The sequence below is a fragment of the Amphiprion ocellaris genome, chromosome 13, assembly GCF_022539595.1.
Source record: "Amphiprion ocellaris isolate individual 3 ecotype Okinawa chromosome 13, ASM2253959v1, whole genome shotgun sequence".
NCBI lineage: Eukaryota > Metazoa > Chordata > Actinopteri > Pomacentridae > Amphiprion > Amphiprion ocellaris.
Window position 1 is genome coordinate 13,524,071 of NC_072778.1, and position 17,626 is coordinate 13,541,696.

Sequence of the window (17,626 nt, forward strand, 5' to 3'; positions counted from 1 at the left end):
ACAGATACAGAAAAAGTCGTTTTTGCTCTTTAGTGCAAGACCAATAGATCTCCTAGTAACAGTTCAGTAACTTGAGTCTAAAGTATAGACATATTTATTTGCTATCTCTGAAATTATTTGCTCTGCACTGCCTTTCTTGGGCCTCAACTGTTATGTCAGACATTACATCAACAAGATCAATGCTGAATGCCAAACAGATGAAACAATCACAAGCTTTGGTATTTTGAATGTAATTACATTTTTAAAAAGCCTGACTAAAAGGGAAGAAATGTTCTGCACTGGTTCTAGGATAACTGCAGTGCTGTGTGTAATGTTGTTGCAGCAGCATTTGAAGACTGATTCAGACGAAAATGGGTGTGAACTATGAAAGTTGTTCAGACTGCAGTCATGTGTGTTCAGTGATGTAGTATGTGCACAATGTGTTATGTGGTCCACAAAGTGCAGAGTAGATTTCTGGTAAAACAGGAAGCGTGCTTTTATCTCTGCTGCACTGAGCAACTTTTAGAAACACTAGCATTAAGCAGAATCATTTGGTTGAGAGTGGGGAAAAAGACTTTAGGGAATGCCAGTTTATACATGCATGAAAGAGGTAGCAAAATACTGCAGGTTCAAACTTTACTGTGAGGTGAAATGATAATCACCTGGGCATCTACATTACAAGATGAGCAACATTCTGTTCTTGTGAACTGAGGATTCTGATGCATGAAGCACTGCATGACTGATTTCAGACCTGTGGTTGAGAGCAGATACAGCAGAACTATAACCATTATAAGCAGCAGGCCACATTTTAAGAACAACTGTATGACATCTGGATAGAAATCATGTTTTAAAATCGACCTAAAACTTAATTACCGATTACTACACCATGAAAAATACATGTGGGCTTGGTCACAGACTTGCCAAATACTGTTCCCGCCCTTGCTTCAACACACCATATAAGGGAAAAATTCATAAAAGAAACGTAACAAGCAGCCTATTCAGTTTTCTTATATCTTATATTCTTTCTAATAATTCTTTTTAATTCTTAAAAAGGAAAGCACAAAAAAGTAAACTTATCAGTTCATCTTAAAAGTTGTGAAGTGAAGAAAAATGGTGCACTATATACAAGCCAAACTCCTGTAGCCGCATCACGAATAATATTATTTTGCTGTTTCTTTCACTGGCATTTGAGATAGAAGTAGGCCGGGAAGAAGTGAGATGGAGGAAACCATATCTATATAAATATCAGTTGACCTGAACAGACTTGTTAAATCTCCCCTCAGAAAACTTTAATATGTCAAGTGCGTTAATGGCTATGCTATGATAAAGCAAATGGTGCACACTACGTCGATCACACTGCCGAGTCCACTTGCAAGCATCGTTACCAAATACACACGTTCATTAACTCCCGTATAAAACTATATTTATATCAACAATTGAGAAAATGCTTAGGAGCCTATTTCAAGCTGTTTGTTTACAACAACTACCACAACAAAAACCATCAAAACAGATAAAAGTATGACGAGGAGGAGAGGTATTCATCACTGACCTCAAATGCACAGGGTTCGGGTGACGAGGTCCATAATGGCAATCGAACAAGTGTCGATCTCAGCAACCAATGAACATCAAGAGAAAAACGGACAACAAAAGACAAAACTGGGAATAATCCAAGATGTGTTCAGAGCAGGACAATGGTGTCTAAAGACCGGCCAGCCCCACACCTCTTTCTCACAGCGACAAAACGAAATTAGAGAGGAGGGGAAAAAAGACAATGCAATGGCTGCTGTTTGAAACAGAAAAAGGAGAAGTGTAGTGAAGCAACTTGTCCTCTCCCTATGAGTCACGCAGCACTGTCGCCATTGGTAGGGGAGCCCTGAGGCAGACTGCCTTCACCTGGCCAATCAGCGAGGAGTATCAGCCCTAAATGCAAATGCTTTCAGGTGAGTTCCCCTTGTGGTAGGGATTGGATAGAGCCTCAGCGGGGGAGGGGACATCAGAGAGGACCAACCAGAGGGCCACACCTTAAACAGCATGAAAGACGAAAGACAGGTTACTCCTGCAGAGGCGGAGGAGTGCTGGAGTTGTAAGTAAACAATTGGACAGGTATGCACTTACTTTAGACTTTGACCATACAATATGGACCAGGCATGGTGATAAAAGTCTGTATGGCAGGTCAGAAATAAAGTTCACATATTTTTATGTCTCATTAAAACATTTACAATGACTTGTGGTTCTATTAGCCATATCAACGAGACAGTTAAACTGCTGACTTGTGGAGGAGTTGTTCCCCTGCAGAAGAAAGCACCATAAAACGACTTCTACCAGTAGGAGGTAAACAGAACTGAACAGTCAATTGCATTTAGATATGAGCAAGTATGTGGTCTTTGACAGAAGCCTAAAATCTTCTCTCCTCCTCCTGAGCATCTTTCAGTCATCATGGTCTTCTGCTGTGAACAATCATTCCATGCAAGTTTAACTGTTGTAATGATAGATTCATATATCAAATGTTAATTTTAATTTGTTATTAAAGTATGCAAATAGTGTCAGATCATATGAGTAGATAATGCATCATTTCATCTGACACATATCTTGCCAGTGTACACTAATGTAGCAGAGACTTGATAAAAAAAAAAAAATTATCAGAAATGACACTCAAACAGGAAGCGGTGTCTGTGGTGAGTGCTGAACACTCCGTCATCACATCAGTTTAAAAATGTTTTCTACTGAGAAGCACCATGTAGTATATTCAACAGAAGCAAAAGTTAAATAATTCAATTTTATTTTATTTTTTAATTGGAACTGCACAGGATGAACATAAACTATCATGGAACTTGACACTTAAAAAATGAACCCATTAAACTCACTTACACCTGCAGCAGGGTCTGTTTGTCATGGACCCCAAAATCACCCTCTCAATCTCCACCGAGTGCTCCCATCATCACATTAATGCTTCCTGTCCTCCGTTCAGCACAGCTCAGCTCGGAGTCAAAAGCAGCTGTTTGCTTCGGAGCAAATTGATAGCCTTGCCATGAGGGAAAGTTACACCAAACAAGATCCATTTATCATCTGCCTTTGGAAACACTGTCCACAACCCTGAAACCTTGGAGGAAACTGTTCACTTCTTATGATATAAACTCTTAACGGTAATGTACTGCAGCGCTGCGAAAAACCCAGGACAACCATGTAAACACAGAAAAACACACAGATGCATGTACACAAGCAAACTTAATTCTTGTGTTACTCCAGTTATGTAAACTTTACAGAAAATGTGATGCCCTTGACAAACACCAACGGGTATCTGAGGTCTAGAATAGAGCTGCATCCATCCATCCATCCATCCATCCATCCATCCATCCATCCACCCATCCATCCATCCATCCATTATCTATACACCGCTTAATCCTCATTAGGGTCACTGGGAGGCACTCTGGACAGGTCGCCAGTCTATCACAGGGCTACATATAGAGACAAACAAGCACACTCACATTCCAATTAACCTTAGCAGATTTTGGACTGTGGGAGGAAGCTGGAGTACCCAGAAAAAGAGAAAACCCCTGCAAACTTCATGCAGAAAGACCCAGGCCCAGGCTGGGATGTGAACTGGAGATCTTCTACCTGCAAGGCGACAGTGCTAATCACTGAGCCACTGTGCAGCCCGAGCTGCATACATTTACGTCCAAAACTTACTTCTCGAAAGAAAGCAAATACAGAGATGACCAGCTATGGATTGCATACTTCAGTAAATACTAAGGAGAACATTTATTGCTTTGGCCTTCTGTCTAGACCTTCTGAGCGAGACGGAGTACTGTCCTTGGTGTGTTTAGTTAGGAAAACTACAAGGCAGCACTAGAGGCACTACAGTATAAACTGTGTTCACACAGGTTCTATTAAGTTCTTACTGTGCAGGACAGAGGGAGACTCCAGCACAACTATAATTTATCCTGGATGAAGGTGTAAGCAGGACATCCAGAATCATAACCGGTATCCAACACTGTGACAGCCAATCAAAAACAATCCAAAGGCTTCCAAGTGAGTATAATGATATTTCGTAGTTCAAAATGAATTCAACACATCAAGCAAGCCTGAAGTCAATACAAAACACAAATTCTGCATTGTACCGGATATACTTTAATGAATAGCATAGATAGCAAAAGCATTCAACCACCAGATGTCTGCACCACCCTAATTTATGTTGTCTGCTTCTGAATCACACAGAAGCACTTAAAGGATTAGTCTAATAACAAACTGGTTGTCACCAGAAAATTTATTGATTATGGTTTTGAAACTGGAAGTCTGTTTTAGCTATTTATCAAATAAGTAGAACAAAGTATGTTTTTTATGGTTTTTCCGCATCGTATCATAAAATTACTATGAAAGAAATTTTCCGACATTAGTTTAAGCTCTAGTGATTTCTGATTAGAACTTGCAATCAATTCAAACACTTAATTACCATACCTGATTAAGAAAATGACAGACGACTAAATGTGGAAAAAATTTATTATAATCCTAATTTGAACTGTTTAAGGTCTGAAACACATTAAACGAAGAGTGGCAAGAGTCCAATATTGAAAATGTCCTCTAAAAACTGTCCAGCTTGGTAAATTTTATTCAGAGTACAATTTAATGTGTTTAAAATTGCTTAACACACTGTACAGCAGACACACTTTGTTTAACTAATGAAAATGTATTATATAAGAAAAGTGGAAGAATTACTCTTCCGGGATACAATGGATGTTGAAAATATAGATGTATCTTACATCTGTATGTTAAAGCCTGGGGGAAAAAAACATACACTAGATTGTTGATCGATGTCAGGAATGGATTGGATAGCAATGGAAAAGCAATGAAAGCAATGAAAATGTTACTTAATTACACCACACAGACATATTTGGTCTTGGGGTAATGGTGTTAGGAATGAAACATTCATGGCCTCAAATCTAAAGACTAAACTACAAGGCCTCATGAGTTGCATGTGAATAATCTGTCACTGTATTTTCCTTGAATACAGCAAAAAAAGAAGCTCCTAGTTATTCTTTCATAAGAATTTACAATGATTCCAATTATATTTTGTAATACCAAACGCAAACTCACCCAGATTTGCACAGCAAATCACATCCACACTCCAGGGAAAAGCAATAAAAGTGAAGATGTTTAAATTGCTGTTGCTTCAAGACATGTCATTGGGATCAAATTAAACTCAAACCCACAGTATGAAAGCACAAAAAGCCCATCTCACACAGTGCATTGTGTTCTTTCTTTATTCGTACAATGGTTGTGTATTAACTAGAACAGAGAAAAAAATGCCTTGATGTGTGATCAGTGCAGAGACATGTGACCATGCAGGCTATCTGAAAGGACACACCTTTCCTTTGCAGCCTAAGAATAAAAAAAGGGTCACTGGTTAGGCTCATGTGCTCGTTCTGCATAACAGAGGCCAACCACAACAAAAGCAGACCTCAAAGCCCCCATTTTCTGTGGTGTGTCCCCATTAAAGGCAGAGCACAGCAATACTTCACTAAAGTCTGTGTCAGTAAACGCTCTTTCCCAGTGGAGGGAAACTAGATAACTAATTGTATGACATTAATCTTCTTGGTTGTCAATCCAAAAAAAAAACCAAAACAAAACAGTGTTATCTTAAGCTGCAAGATTCACATTATAACACTATTACACTCAGTTCATACATGGGTAAACTTGTTAATTGGACTGCTTTTAATTTAGTTATTCAGTTTGCTACAGAAATATTCTCAGACAATAAATTTTATGGTTTAACATTTACCATAATAGTTCAAATTGAAGTAAAAGCCAGGTGTTATCTGAACCTGTATGCTTATATTATAGGTCAAAAATTAGTTCAGTGCAGCCACTAAATAGACTTAATGCTTTCATTTTGTTTTCTGCTTCATCTGCCACACTTTAGGCGTGCCAACAAATTTGTAGCAGGCAAATCACCACACTACAAACTGCACTCAAAAAATTCAGACCACTCAGCAGAGAGGCATGTTCAAAAACTGTGGACCTGACAAACATTTTACAGCAGTCCTTGACAGGGTGAGATATGGGAGCATTTGGAGGACACACAGAATTATTTGTGTGGCTTGGAGGTCATCTGATGGCTCCTCTAGCTGCTCAAATACAGAGGTGGACAGATTTCAGCTGAGGCTGTGAGAGGCCAGCTAACAGGACAGACGTGCATCCCACAGGAGACACAGAATGAAGAAAACAAGAGGGCAGCAAGGCATTTTAATTAACCCCACTGAGATGGACAAAGAATTATTGTACAAGAAAACATTCAGAAACATCTGCCAGGTGTGGATCACAGTGAAACACTGAAGGCCGCCAAGGTGATATGCAAATACTAGTTATTTTGGTTTTAAAGCACGCCAGCTGGCTGAGGTCAGACTTGAATCTCGTCTGTTCAAAAGCTGACAGCTCATGGTGCTATGAAAACATTATCATTCTGGGACAGTGACCATCCTGTGCTGAGTCACATTCTGAGATGATTCACTGTGCTGACGGAGCATGACTATAGATACACAGACTTAACAAAGAGCCGTGTATGTGTACAGCTGCAAAGACAAGCGCTTTCAGTGTGCAACAGCTCAGCCGACTGTATGTGAGTGATTCATTAGCACCTCCAAGCAGCGATGCAGAGATCACAGGCCTCTAACAGAGAGTGTTCAATGTGGCATTGAGTTTATCTGACTATATTCACACTAGCATGTAACATTTACCATGCACACATTTGGAAATGGCTTCTGGAAGAGATACTGTAAACTAGGTCCCTCTTTCTTGCAATAAATTTGAACTGCAGACACCCCAGATCTGAACAACTTGTCTTTCCCTCCTTATATTCGTTGTCTTTTTTCCCCTTTGAATGGACAGAATGTAGTCTCATTAAACTGTACAAAAAAAAATAATAAATCAACACAGCTTGCTAAATGTTCATTGTGAAATAAAAAAGTCAAATTATGCTCTCATTTTGCTGACTTGCTAGAAAACAAAATAATTAGTCTGACTTAGCAATGGTCAAAACAAATTCATTTGCAGGCTGCATTTAACTATAAATTCTTCAGGTAAACATTTCTCTTTCTTTTTTTTAATGCTGAGTAGTTAAGTACCGCTTTCATAAATCCATTAAATTTGAAGCTTAGCCTCACATAAAGACATTAGGAAAGTTTTAATCAGCACATTCATTCATACCAAAGTGAAGTATAAAAATTCTATTATAATTGACCGGAGCATCATATTCAACAGATTTGAGAATGGTATCAATTTTATGATCTAGGCAAGTGAGAAAGCCTTTTCCACGATACTGAACTATTCTTTTGACATCAAGGGAACCTCGTGAAATTGTCTCACCTGCCGGTAGACTAAGATTCTTGCATAATGGATAGGCTGTGTCACAACAACATCCATCTTGTCTTCTTGGTGGGTTAGCTAGTAAACCAGGGGTGGCGTAAATATTGTATCTTACAGTACAACATACTGTAGTTTTTATAAACAGGGAGAAGATGGAGTAGTAGCATTAGGTGCACTGCTGCCCCAGCTACATACATGCATACAGACAGCCTCTCATTAAATATTAAATGCAGAGTGCAGTCCAACAGTTCACGTAATTCACATCACGCCTCCATGGACTTTTTCAGCTACCTGCAGCCAGACAGCGGCAGAAAGGATTCTTTGCTGCATTAAATCACTTTGGTTGTGTCTCATACAGACACCTTATCGCAAACATTCACCACAGTTTTGAAAAGACTATCTGTGTCACACTAGCCAGTGCTAAGAGCAGGTGTGCTCTAATACAAAGCAGTTTTTAACCTGGAAGCTCCAGTTCATCTCAAGCTCATTATTAATAAAATGCCATGAGACCCTTAGAGTATATTGCCCTGTCACACAGGGCCTCGATTATAATACCCAGTGGCTGCATGCAGTTAAATAATTCAACAAGTCTGAGGACTGCCTGTCACTCTGAAATTAATCCTCCAAAAAAATAACCAAAATGCCACAAATTTACTGATAGTAGGGACAGACCGCTGCCTTTCAGCTGATGTAATGAGCTGGCAGAGCTCAATGTAAAGTCTGTCAGCTGTGTCTCTGGTTGTATTAGTTACATTTGTTGAAAGTTGAATGAGGATAGATCACTTGGCTTCTTCGGACAAAGCTCGCTGTTTAAATCCAAGCAGCAGTGGCTGAGCTGACTCATGAGCGGCCTCTGTGAACCGCTCACTACTACCTCATTAGCCGTAAGAGACATGAAAGATGATAGGCTGGAATATCATTATGCTCCAAAGTTGCAGACAAAGCCAGTTTCTATTTTTGTCAGGAACTACTTTGAGTGGTCAAACTGCAGTACGCTGGAACATTACAAACTAAGCCACTCCTTAATGAAATTACACATACATCAGTGATACAGCACACTACACTCTGTGTCTACATGCACCTCGGCGGGCACCATAAAAATATCAAAGTAATGCGGTTAACTAATCTCATGATGTCAACATGCTGCCAGAGCCAAGAACCTACAGTAGTTCTCCCCGCAGACAATGTTGTGTGTACAGGTTGAATATTAAATTATGTTATTTTTCTTACAGTTCCCTAGAATCTGTGGGATTTCTGTTTTCCAGCAGAATGTAAACTAATGTTATATTGTGTGTAATTCTTTCCTTAAAAGGAATAGTTATGAAATACAGTTATTTGCTTTTTGGCTAGAACTTAGATGAGAAACTCAGTACTGCTCTCTGACTGGTTTATGATGTTACAGTTAGCAAGCTGTTCGTTTACCATAGCATAAAGACTAGAAAGGAACAGAAGAAAACAATTAGTCTGGCTCTGTCCGAAAGGTACCAAAATTCACTACTAGTGCTTTCAAAGCTCAATAATTAAGACGCTATCTTTTTTGATTGACTTCCTAGAAAAACTATAGTGTAAAATCAAAAATGTGCAGTTTCAGATGTATGTTTTGTTACCTTTGGACACAGCCAGGATACCTGTTCCCCTCCGTCTTCAGAGGGTAACAGCTGTAGCTTCATATTTACTGTACACAATCTGCTCATTTAACTTGCCTCTGTTTACTGATTCTGAAATAAAAATATGATACTGTTGTTCAAATATTGCAAATTCTCAGTAAGCCTTTTTAGTGTCATAATGTGCAGTTTCAAGATTACCGAATAAGCTAATCATACATATAATTTATGGGTGTTATATGATACATCAGGATTGCACAACTTTTGTTGGTATAGTGTTATCCACAATAAAGTCTGGCTGATTTCACAAAACTAACCTTTACTACCTGAAAGATTTCCCAACTGATACTTAGAGTACAATGTCAAGTTGTCATCTTTTCCTAAAAATAGCTTTGGCCGTAACACTTAACTCTGGATTGCATCATAATAATCGAGAGATTCATGGAAAAACTATGGCATAATGACTCGTTCAAGTCACATGCTTGTGAGACAGGCAGCACAAGAGCCGAACGAGGTTACAGGTGGAATTTCCCTGTCTCTCCTTTCCCTTTGACGTCATGTCCAGTGGCAGCGGTTTACTGCTGCTGCTGCTGCCTAACTATCAAACATGTCTGACAAGGTGATATTCAGGTGTCACAAGCCTGCGGTGGTTAAACAGCAGCGTACAATTAAGGAACTCTGCAAACAGCAGTTCCTCTGCAAGCCCTCAGCAGAACACAGGCCAACATGGGGTATTTTTCTACTTGTAAAAAAGGGAAGTTCAAAGGTTTTATTTCTCTTTTCACAAGTCGGTTCCTGCATTTCTGCAAGTCATTTCAGGTTTCAGCCATCTCATATGATTGTTTGTTTAGTCAAAGTATATGAACATTGCCATCTTGTGGTTATTTTTAAAGCATCAAATTGCATTAATTCACACCTACAAGACAGAGCCATTACGTAAAGTTGGTGACTTCAGAAAATGTCGGTCATTACACTCTTTCAAGCTTGCAGAGCAAGTAAGCAAATGTTTTTAGTAAGTGTGTGTGTCAGGCCCTTAAAGCAGCAGTTAAAACAATGTTATACTAGCGCTGGAAACATCTCTGAACACTGTAACAGGAAGACTGACCTGTTTATAAAGATTACCACACATGCCAACTGGCACAAGAAAAAAGCCACTGTATTCCCTGTCTCTTACAAGGCCACTCTGAAAGCTTTTGTGAAACTGGAGTGCAGCTTTCTAAATACGATAAGAGCCCAGTTCTTTTTGTGTAGTCGAATCAATATCCAGAAGCCCATTAAGGCAGGCGGGTTCATCTTGGGCAAGAAGAAGTATCTGATGTCTGAATAGCCCTTCATCGCTAAAGGGAGCACAACAGCTTTCCATTGTTATCCTCGGTCATCATCACACTCCTCAGCTGCTCAGACTGCTGATGGTGACATCACTGTCACAGGATAAGACAGCTACCAGGAACTGCTTTAACCTCAACCCCACAGTCTTCTATCTGCATTGTGCAATAGCACACACAAACTGACCTATATCGCTCAAAGCCTGCAGAACAATAAAGCGATCAAAGCAGAGAGGAAAAGGGGCAAAGGCGAAGCTAATGTGTGGGCAGCAGCATGGCAGGATGTTCCTAAAACAAGGGCACATGTTTGAAACAAACAAGACGACTCCACGCTGGAGTATATTTGGAAAGTCTTGTTCTGGATAATTGCTTTCAGTGGATTGAAGTTTCCAATTATCCACAAGGCTCTGCCAGTGTTCCCACCATGGGAAGAGTGAAGGGGAGGGCAGAGAGGGTGGGTGAAGGGTCGGTGGGTCCAGCTGGTTCTGTCTCTGGTGGGACTGACAAAGTAAAAGCTCATAACTCTCCCCTCTGCGTCACGGCCGCCCGCTCTGAAGGGAGCAACTGCTGCCGACCAATGAGATCGTGTTTGTCTGTCCCATGATACAAGCATCTCAGCCCAAAAATGTAAACATCTGGCAAACATTTAGACTCACCACAGAATAGGGTTGATCAACAGTTTAAAAAAAAACACTATTCTGTCAAGCACTACAGAGCTGCATTTGTAGAAATCTACATCGATAAACATATATATATTTGGGCTTGAAGAGAGCTCGATAAGTACATGAGGCACTCTCGTTTTAGTCAATATTTTCAGTCTGAGGCTGCTTCAATATGGATAGAGTGGAGCACTGTGCGTCAGCAATGGCTGCTATAGTTTTTCATATTTTTGGCCAAATATGGCAGCATCGGGGTCGGTGCAACTTCAGGTAATAATGGCAATTGCACAGAATTTATCAGAATCAAAAAATGATATATTTAAACTGATTATGAGATGCAACCAAAGAGCCAAAAAGAAAAAAAAGTTTATTATCATTGCAAATTACTAAAATAGCAAGGGGCTAGTAACTTGTTTTGGCATTCAGGTTCAAAAACTGACTTAAATGATCAGTTATTTCAGCTTTCACACCACTTATTCTGTTGCTCTGAGTGGACAGTTATACACACAGTCACATTTTCCATGTTTTCTAGACACAGTATTGGAGCCGCTGACCTGGGGTCAGGGCTATATCTCTCATAACAGAGGACAAAATGAAAGCTCTCTTCTAGTAGAACACGGCTGAATAAGAAAAAAAAATGCTCTTCTATCAATTGTGTGATCTGTGCAAATTGTCAGGATTTTCAGCACACACACACACACCATCAGTGTAGTCACATGCCAGCTGACTAACACAAAGAAATCCATGGAGTAATGGGCAAATCCTGCAGGTCGTGTGTCCCAGCAGCTAGTACGAACATCATATGAGTTTGTCATGTTTCTGTAGTCCGATTACACTCTGGAGTATCTCACACTGCTAAATGGCATCCAAAGGCATCTGGTAGAGCAACATAGTACAGCAACACCCATCATACCATTATCTGCTAAAAGTCCTCATCACTGCACATGGAGCTCCCAGAGAAGAGAGAAAAATCTAAATGTACATGACCTGAGCAGAACCCCACAGCTCATATTAGCTTTTCTATATGCACAGACACATTATTAGTTACAAGAAAGCAAGCAATTACTGTAAGACACGCCATTGAAATCCCAAGAGGACTTACCCTGACAGAAGTTGTCATCAGCACAGCATATTCCTGGCTTTATACAAGGCAGTGAGTGGCTGTTCTCCTAAAGCACGGCGGCGTTAGAAAAACATGGTTTTATCCCCGGTGTGAGCTGGAGACTAACGGAGCGGTGGCTCGGCTACATCATCGCCCAGTCACCGGGCTGCTCACCCTCCTGCTGCTTTCGTGTGCTTCCTGACACAAGGTCGTGGTTTTCTCCGGCAGGGGCTGATGCGTGGGGAATTCCTAGCAGTCACATTTTCCTGGGAAATAATTGGCCCGGCACCAAAGTTTGGCTGTAGGCTGATTGTAGTAGTAGTAAGAGTTGAGCAATACGCACCGAGGGACGATGGAGAACTACAAGGCGTTATTTAAAAAAAAAAAAAAAGTTAAAGTGTCCTCATCACATCCCATTTCTTAAAAAGTACATCTTAATCAATAAATATTATATTCTTAAGCGATATACTGTTCTCTACCACCAAGAAGCAGCTAAATTTTGTGCAATAAATTAGTTGACCGGAAAACACTGGTATGTACGCGACAGTGAATGATTATTTTATTTAAACCGTTACGCAGTCACAGGTGTGACTTTGCGGGCAATTAAACGATTCAACACGCTTTACTCAAATGAAAGTTGCGGAAGAAAACAATGTCGGTTGTACTTGCTAACGTTGGAGTTTGGTTTGAGTCGAAGTTTTTTCTCCCCTAGAGGGAGAGATAGAAGTGGAAATGTGCATCTTCCGGGAATGTCCAAGCCCTTGCGAGATGAGAGCAATTGACGACAGCTCCACAACGGGCGGGGTCTATAAGATTCTTTGGAAATGATGAACGCATGTTATGATGGTGGCGGCAAAAAACACCTAAAACACTCGTGAAAAAATTTACAAAAGTCGTTTTTTTTTCCTAGGACTCAGAACACAATAAATTGATTCGGGATATATTTTTTTAAAAAAAGAAAAAAAGGGGGGGAAAAAAATGAGCATTCCCATACCGGGAGTCGAACCCGGGCCGCCTGGGTGAAAACCAGGAATCCTAACCGCTAGACCATATGGGAAAGATGCAAATGGTGCGCCACACTGTGTGTTTTTGAGAATTACTAGGACCGCATCGAGTATTATACTGATATTATTGAAGTAATATTACGCGGTTCTCTGGGCCTTGAGATCTCAAAATGTTTTTTTTTTTTTTTTTTTTTAATCATGACAGTTCAGCGTTACACAGTTCTGCTGAACGACCAATCTTGCTGTCTTAAGATTGTTGCCGTGGAGTATAATTCACAACACTTGAGAGTTTGGCTCCATCTAGTGATCACTAATCAGTACTGTAACTTAAACCCGAAAATACATTGTGTTAGTAACAGTCACGGGTTCGTGGCTCAACGTATTAATTGCCTAGCCATCGAATTAATCTATCTATTGACTAAGTTAAAAAAAAAAATTATATGAGGAAGACGAGATGGATAAAGCAATAAAAATATGCGAATGGCTATACCTATAAGAACAAACTAAATATGGGTGCAAACATATGACGTAATTTTCACTGGGATGATACAAGTCCAGAGACGGGGTGCTGCAAGCTATATAAAACATAGTCTTGTTATTTTTGCGGAGACCTGACACTAGTTTGTAAATTAACATTTGTATTTGCCGATACAAGTTTCATTCATGCTTTTGGTTTATGTTTATGTGGCTATTACAGTTCACCAATTTAGATGCAGTCGACGTGATGTCCTCTTTCTAGTGTAATTGGTAGCGACCGTAGACTCCGAGAGGTAGCCAAATATTTGACAAACTAGCAGCAGTCGTTTTCTAACCCGCTAGTAGCAAAAATAATATAGCTGTTAAAAAATTATTTCCTCACATTTCAGCCGCTTGCGTGTTTGCTAAGGATCTAGGTTTCCTTGTAAACAGGATGTCAACTCCCGCAAGACGACGTTTAATGAGAGATTTTAAACGGTAAGCGATAGGAAAACAACTGAGAAGTCGCTATAGCTAACGTTAGCAGTCTGAGGATAGCTTGTTAGCTTAGCCTAAACGGCAATCTAAACTACCAGACCACCATAAAATTATAATAATACATGTAGATGTATAAACACTGGGGAATTAAAATTGTGTTTTGTCGACGGTGAATGTACCTACCGGTGATCTTAGGTAGCAAGTATGAGCTAACTGACTGCCAAGCTTTTGACAAGTGACCATAATTGTTAACGTTACTAATAGCGCGCTGACACCAGCGTTAGCAAGGTAGCCGGTAGTAGTAACGTTCAGGTTGTCACAGCACACTTTAAATATTTTACTACGATTTTAATCGTTAAGTAACGTATTCACTTCCCCTGGAGCCTTACCTGAAACTGTTAATGGCTCTGTTCATATATTTTTTCTGTGGAACTGTTTTTGTATCTGGTGATTGCGGATGTAGTTGACGTTAGTGGCCAGATGGCCCTTCACAGCCAGATGAAACGTTCGGGTACACTCTCCAAATATACACTGATCAAGGGAGCTCCTATCCCCTGGCTTTTATAGATCACTACCTAAGCCTGGGGATCAACAACCATCTGCCCTGCAGTCACTGAAAACCTGCATTACAATCAGTCGAGGCACATGGTTTCTCCACAGTATGTTCTAGTTAAACAGTAAAAGTGGTCTGAGACCTAATCCTGAATGGCCTACTGTTAAAATCAGTCTTCACAGTATCCTTTGTCGACGTAATTAAAAGGTTAAGTTTCAACTAATACAACTTGATCAGAGATGGGATTGTAATGACCCAGTAAATACAAGCTTTATCCACTTTCACTCAGGTATGACAGGATACCACTTTATAATATTACTACAGTGTGACTGATGATATATCACATAATCAAAAAATCCAGACTTATAATACAAATTCCTCATGTAATGTTGATATATATTGCCCAGCTGCAACTCCTGGTGTAGTGTTTGCCATTGGGAAATATGCAGCCCCTTTTCATCATATAACTTGCTCATAACGGTCTTAGAAATCTAACACAGGGCTTGTACTCCTGTTTCACATTCAACAGACCCTCAGTGTTTGCTGATTTGTACATTAAAAGGTTCACTCGCACTTTCTGATATTTTTCATTACATGTCCTGTTGACCACCATCACTGGCATAATATAATATGTCCAGTAGAAGCAACTTCCACCTCTAAGTGTTATGCTCTGTCTAAAATCACTTTATTTTGTGATACCACTGTGTTTTACCCGATCAGGCTGCAAGAGGATCCTCCAGCAGGAGTTAGTGGAGCCCCATCAGAAAACAATATCATGGTATGGAACGCAGTCATTTTTGGGTAAGTTGGTTTCAAAAGATACTATTGACAGTTATCAGTAATTTCTGAACAAAAAATAAATGATAAAGGTGCAGTTTGGGTGCTAATTTGTGGATATTTTAAAGAGTATGAACATTTTCTAGGGGGTTTTTGTAAAGTGATTTAAAGCCTGTTTGTTGCCTCTCTTTTAGACCAGAGGGAACACCTTTTGAAGATGGTAAGTCCTCTCTAAAACTCTGCACGTCCAAATAATTTATCTTCCCAAACCTGCTCAGACATTAATCCAGCAATAATTCATGATTACTCTAAGCATTGGGTTCTGGGAGTTAGGTTATATCGATTGGTATGGTTATGAATAGATAATAATTTAATGGTGTTTTGAAAGTGCATCGACTGAGAATTTGTTTTGCCAGGAACCTACTGTACAACTACTGATCTGGTCTCCTACATGGATCAGGTGGAGTATTCAATAAGTTCAGATGTTTCAACCAGTAACTTACTGCACTGGGCTTTGTCAAATTGTCCCTAAAAACAAGAACTGTGCAGGTTACCCAAGAAGTCACACCTTTCACTTGAAGTTAAATAACAGCTTCTCATCAATAACTTGGCAACTGAGGTGCAGAATTGATTCGTCTTGCTTTCTGGTGTTACGATAAGGGAAAGAAATGAGTCACCTGCTTTTTCTGCTTGTCTAAATTATTGGAATGCGCTGGTTGTGGTTCATTTATTTCAATTCATACCATGTCATTACTTTTTAATTCCAGGAACCTTCAAACTTACCATTGAATTCACAGAGGAATATCCAAATAAACCACCTACAGTGCGATTTGTCTCCAAAATGTTTCATCCAAATGGTATGTACTAACAATTACACTTTCACATATCTGAAGTCGTTACATTTATACTTTGTCGCTGGAAAACTGCACAGTTTGTCTAAGAAGCTTTATGTTCTTTTGCAGTGTATGCAGATGGCAGCATATGCTTAGATATACTTCAGAATCGTTGGAGTCCAACCTATGATGTGTCTTCAATCTTAACTTCAATACAGGTAATCTTACACACAAGTTGGCACATAATGTACCAAAGGGGAATTATTAAGGAAACTGAAGAAGAGTTAGTTTATTATCATCACAGTTTTGTAGATAAAGTATTTTTAACATTTATTGACTGCCCAGTTCTTAAGTGACTCTGTTATGTCATTAAACTTTTAGAAACCTAACCCACTTGCGTTCTCTGCCGTATATTTAAAGTCTTTACTGGATGAGCCAAACCCAAACAGTCCAGCCAACAGCCAAGCAGCCCAGCTGTACCAGGAAAACAAACGGGAGTACGAAAAAAGGGTTTCTGCTATTGTTGAACAGAGTTGGCGTGACTGTTGACCCCTGTTGTCGTTGGTGTATGAACAGTGTCCAGCTCAGAATCAAGAAACCACCGATCAAGAAAACAACTGATCTCACAGAAATAAAATTACACATCGTAAAATCCTTCAATATATTTGTCCCCTAACTGTTGCTAAGTTTGTATGCTGTAGTGTTGTGGCATTCACTCCTGCAGAATGCTGTTGTTGGGCAATAGCGTATGTTTGTTAAAAGTTAATGTACCTTGTTATATCTGGGTTACTTGCTACATGCCCCAACTATTTTTTTTTTTCAAAAAAGGCTATAGCCAGTCTCTCAGTTATCATTTTTCTACCCGCTTATTCATACATGAAGTGAATTGGTTGGATGATATGGTGACAGTTAATTAGATGTGCTTGCTGCGTGGTTTGCTGTGTAGATACCGGCAGTTCATATTTACAAAAAGAAAAGCTGTTCATGAGTGTTTTTCCACCCATTTCAGTGGGCTCACTACTTTTGGTTTTGTTAGTTTCTGCCTATTGAAAGCCTTTCAGTGGGATAGAAAATTAACTTGGCATGGACATCCATTCCTCTAACTCAACAGATGCCTTTTGGGGGTCATTTTTCTCTCAACTTTTCTTGTAAAGCCATGCCTTTGATTTTAAAAATGTTATAGATGTTGGTAAACATGTATTGTCCCCTCTTCAACAAAGAAACAAGACATTGACTTGGTTTCACGCAGAGTTTCATAATGCTGACATTTAAACGCTGTGTGAGAACATTTGTATGCTATTTTACAATCTTGTAAATCAGCTGTCATAAAAAGCTGATTCTACTGTTTAAACAGGATGGTGTCTGTTTTCAGATTATAAAACTTTGCACTGGTAACCCATGTAACAAACTGTACATTTTCTTGTAAATAAAATAAGTATACATCATTTGTCTGTTGCTTTTTAACTTTACACAAAAA

At 39.5% G+C, this 17,626-nt stretch overlaps 2 protein-coding genes and 1 non-coding gene across 6 annotated transcripts in view; 1 reads left to right on the forward strand and 2 right to left on the reverse strand.

Moving 5' to 3' along the window:
• Positions 1-12,732, reverse strand: part of elf1 (E74-like ETS transcription factor 1) — a 39,306-nt gene extending 26,574 nt beyond the window's left edge. For 2 of the 4 annotated variants that reach the window (XM_023272661.3, XM_023272663.3), the window contains exon 1: positions 1,529-1,816. The gene's annotated coding sequence lies outside the window, so the exon portion shown is untranslated. Of the gene's footprint in view, positions 1-1,528; positions 1,817-12,028 lie in introns of those variants that run through there. The other 2 variants (XM_023272662.3, XM_023272664.3) reach the window with 2 other exon arrangements.
• A 281-nt stretch (positions 12,733-13,013) lies between these two features.
• On the reverse strand, positions 13,014-13,085 carry trnae-uuc (transfer RNA glutamic acid (anticodon UUC)). Its single transcript has one exon. It is a non-coding gene; the product is annotated as a tRNA-Glu (tRNA).
• Positions 13,086-13,787: 702 nt separating this feature from the next.
• Positions 13,788-17,594, forward strand: LOC111570099 (ubiquitin-conjugating enzyme E2 A). Its single transcript, XM_023272653.3, has 6 exons — positions 13,788-13,986; positions 15,260-15,340; positions 15,511-15,536; positions 16,084-16,173; positions 16,279-16,367; positions 16,570-17,594. The coding sequence occupies exons 1-6, from the start codon at positions 13,943-13,945 to the stop codon at positions 16,696-16,698; spliced, it is 459 nt and encodes a 152-aa protein (XP_023128421.1). The 5' UTR covers positions 13,788-13,942; the 3' UTR covers positions 16,699-17,594.
• Positions 17,595-17,626: the final 32 nt, after the last annotated feature.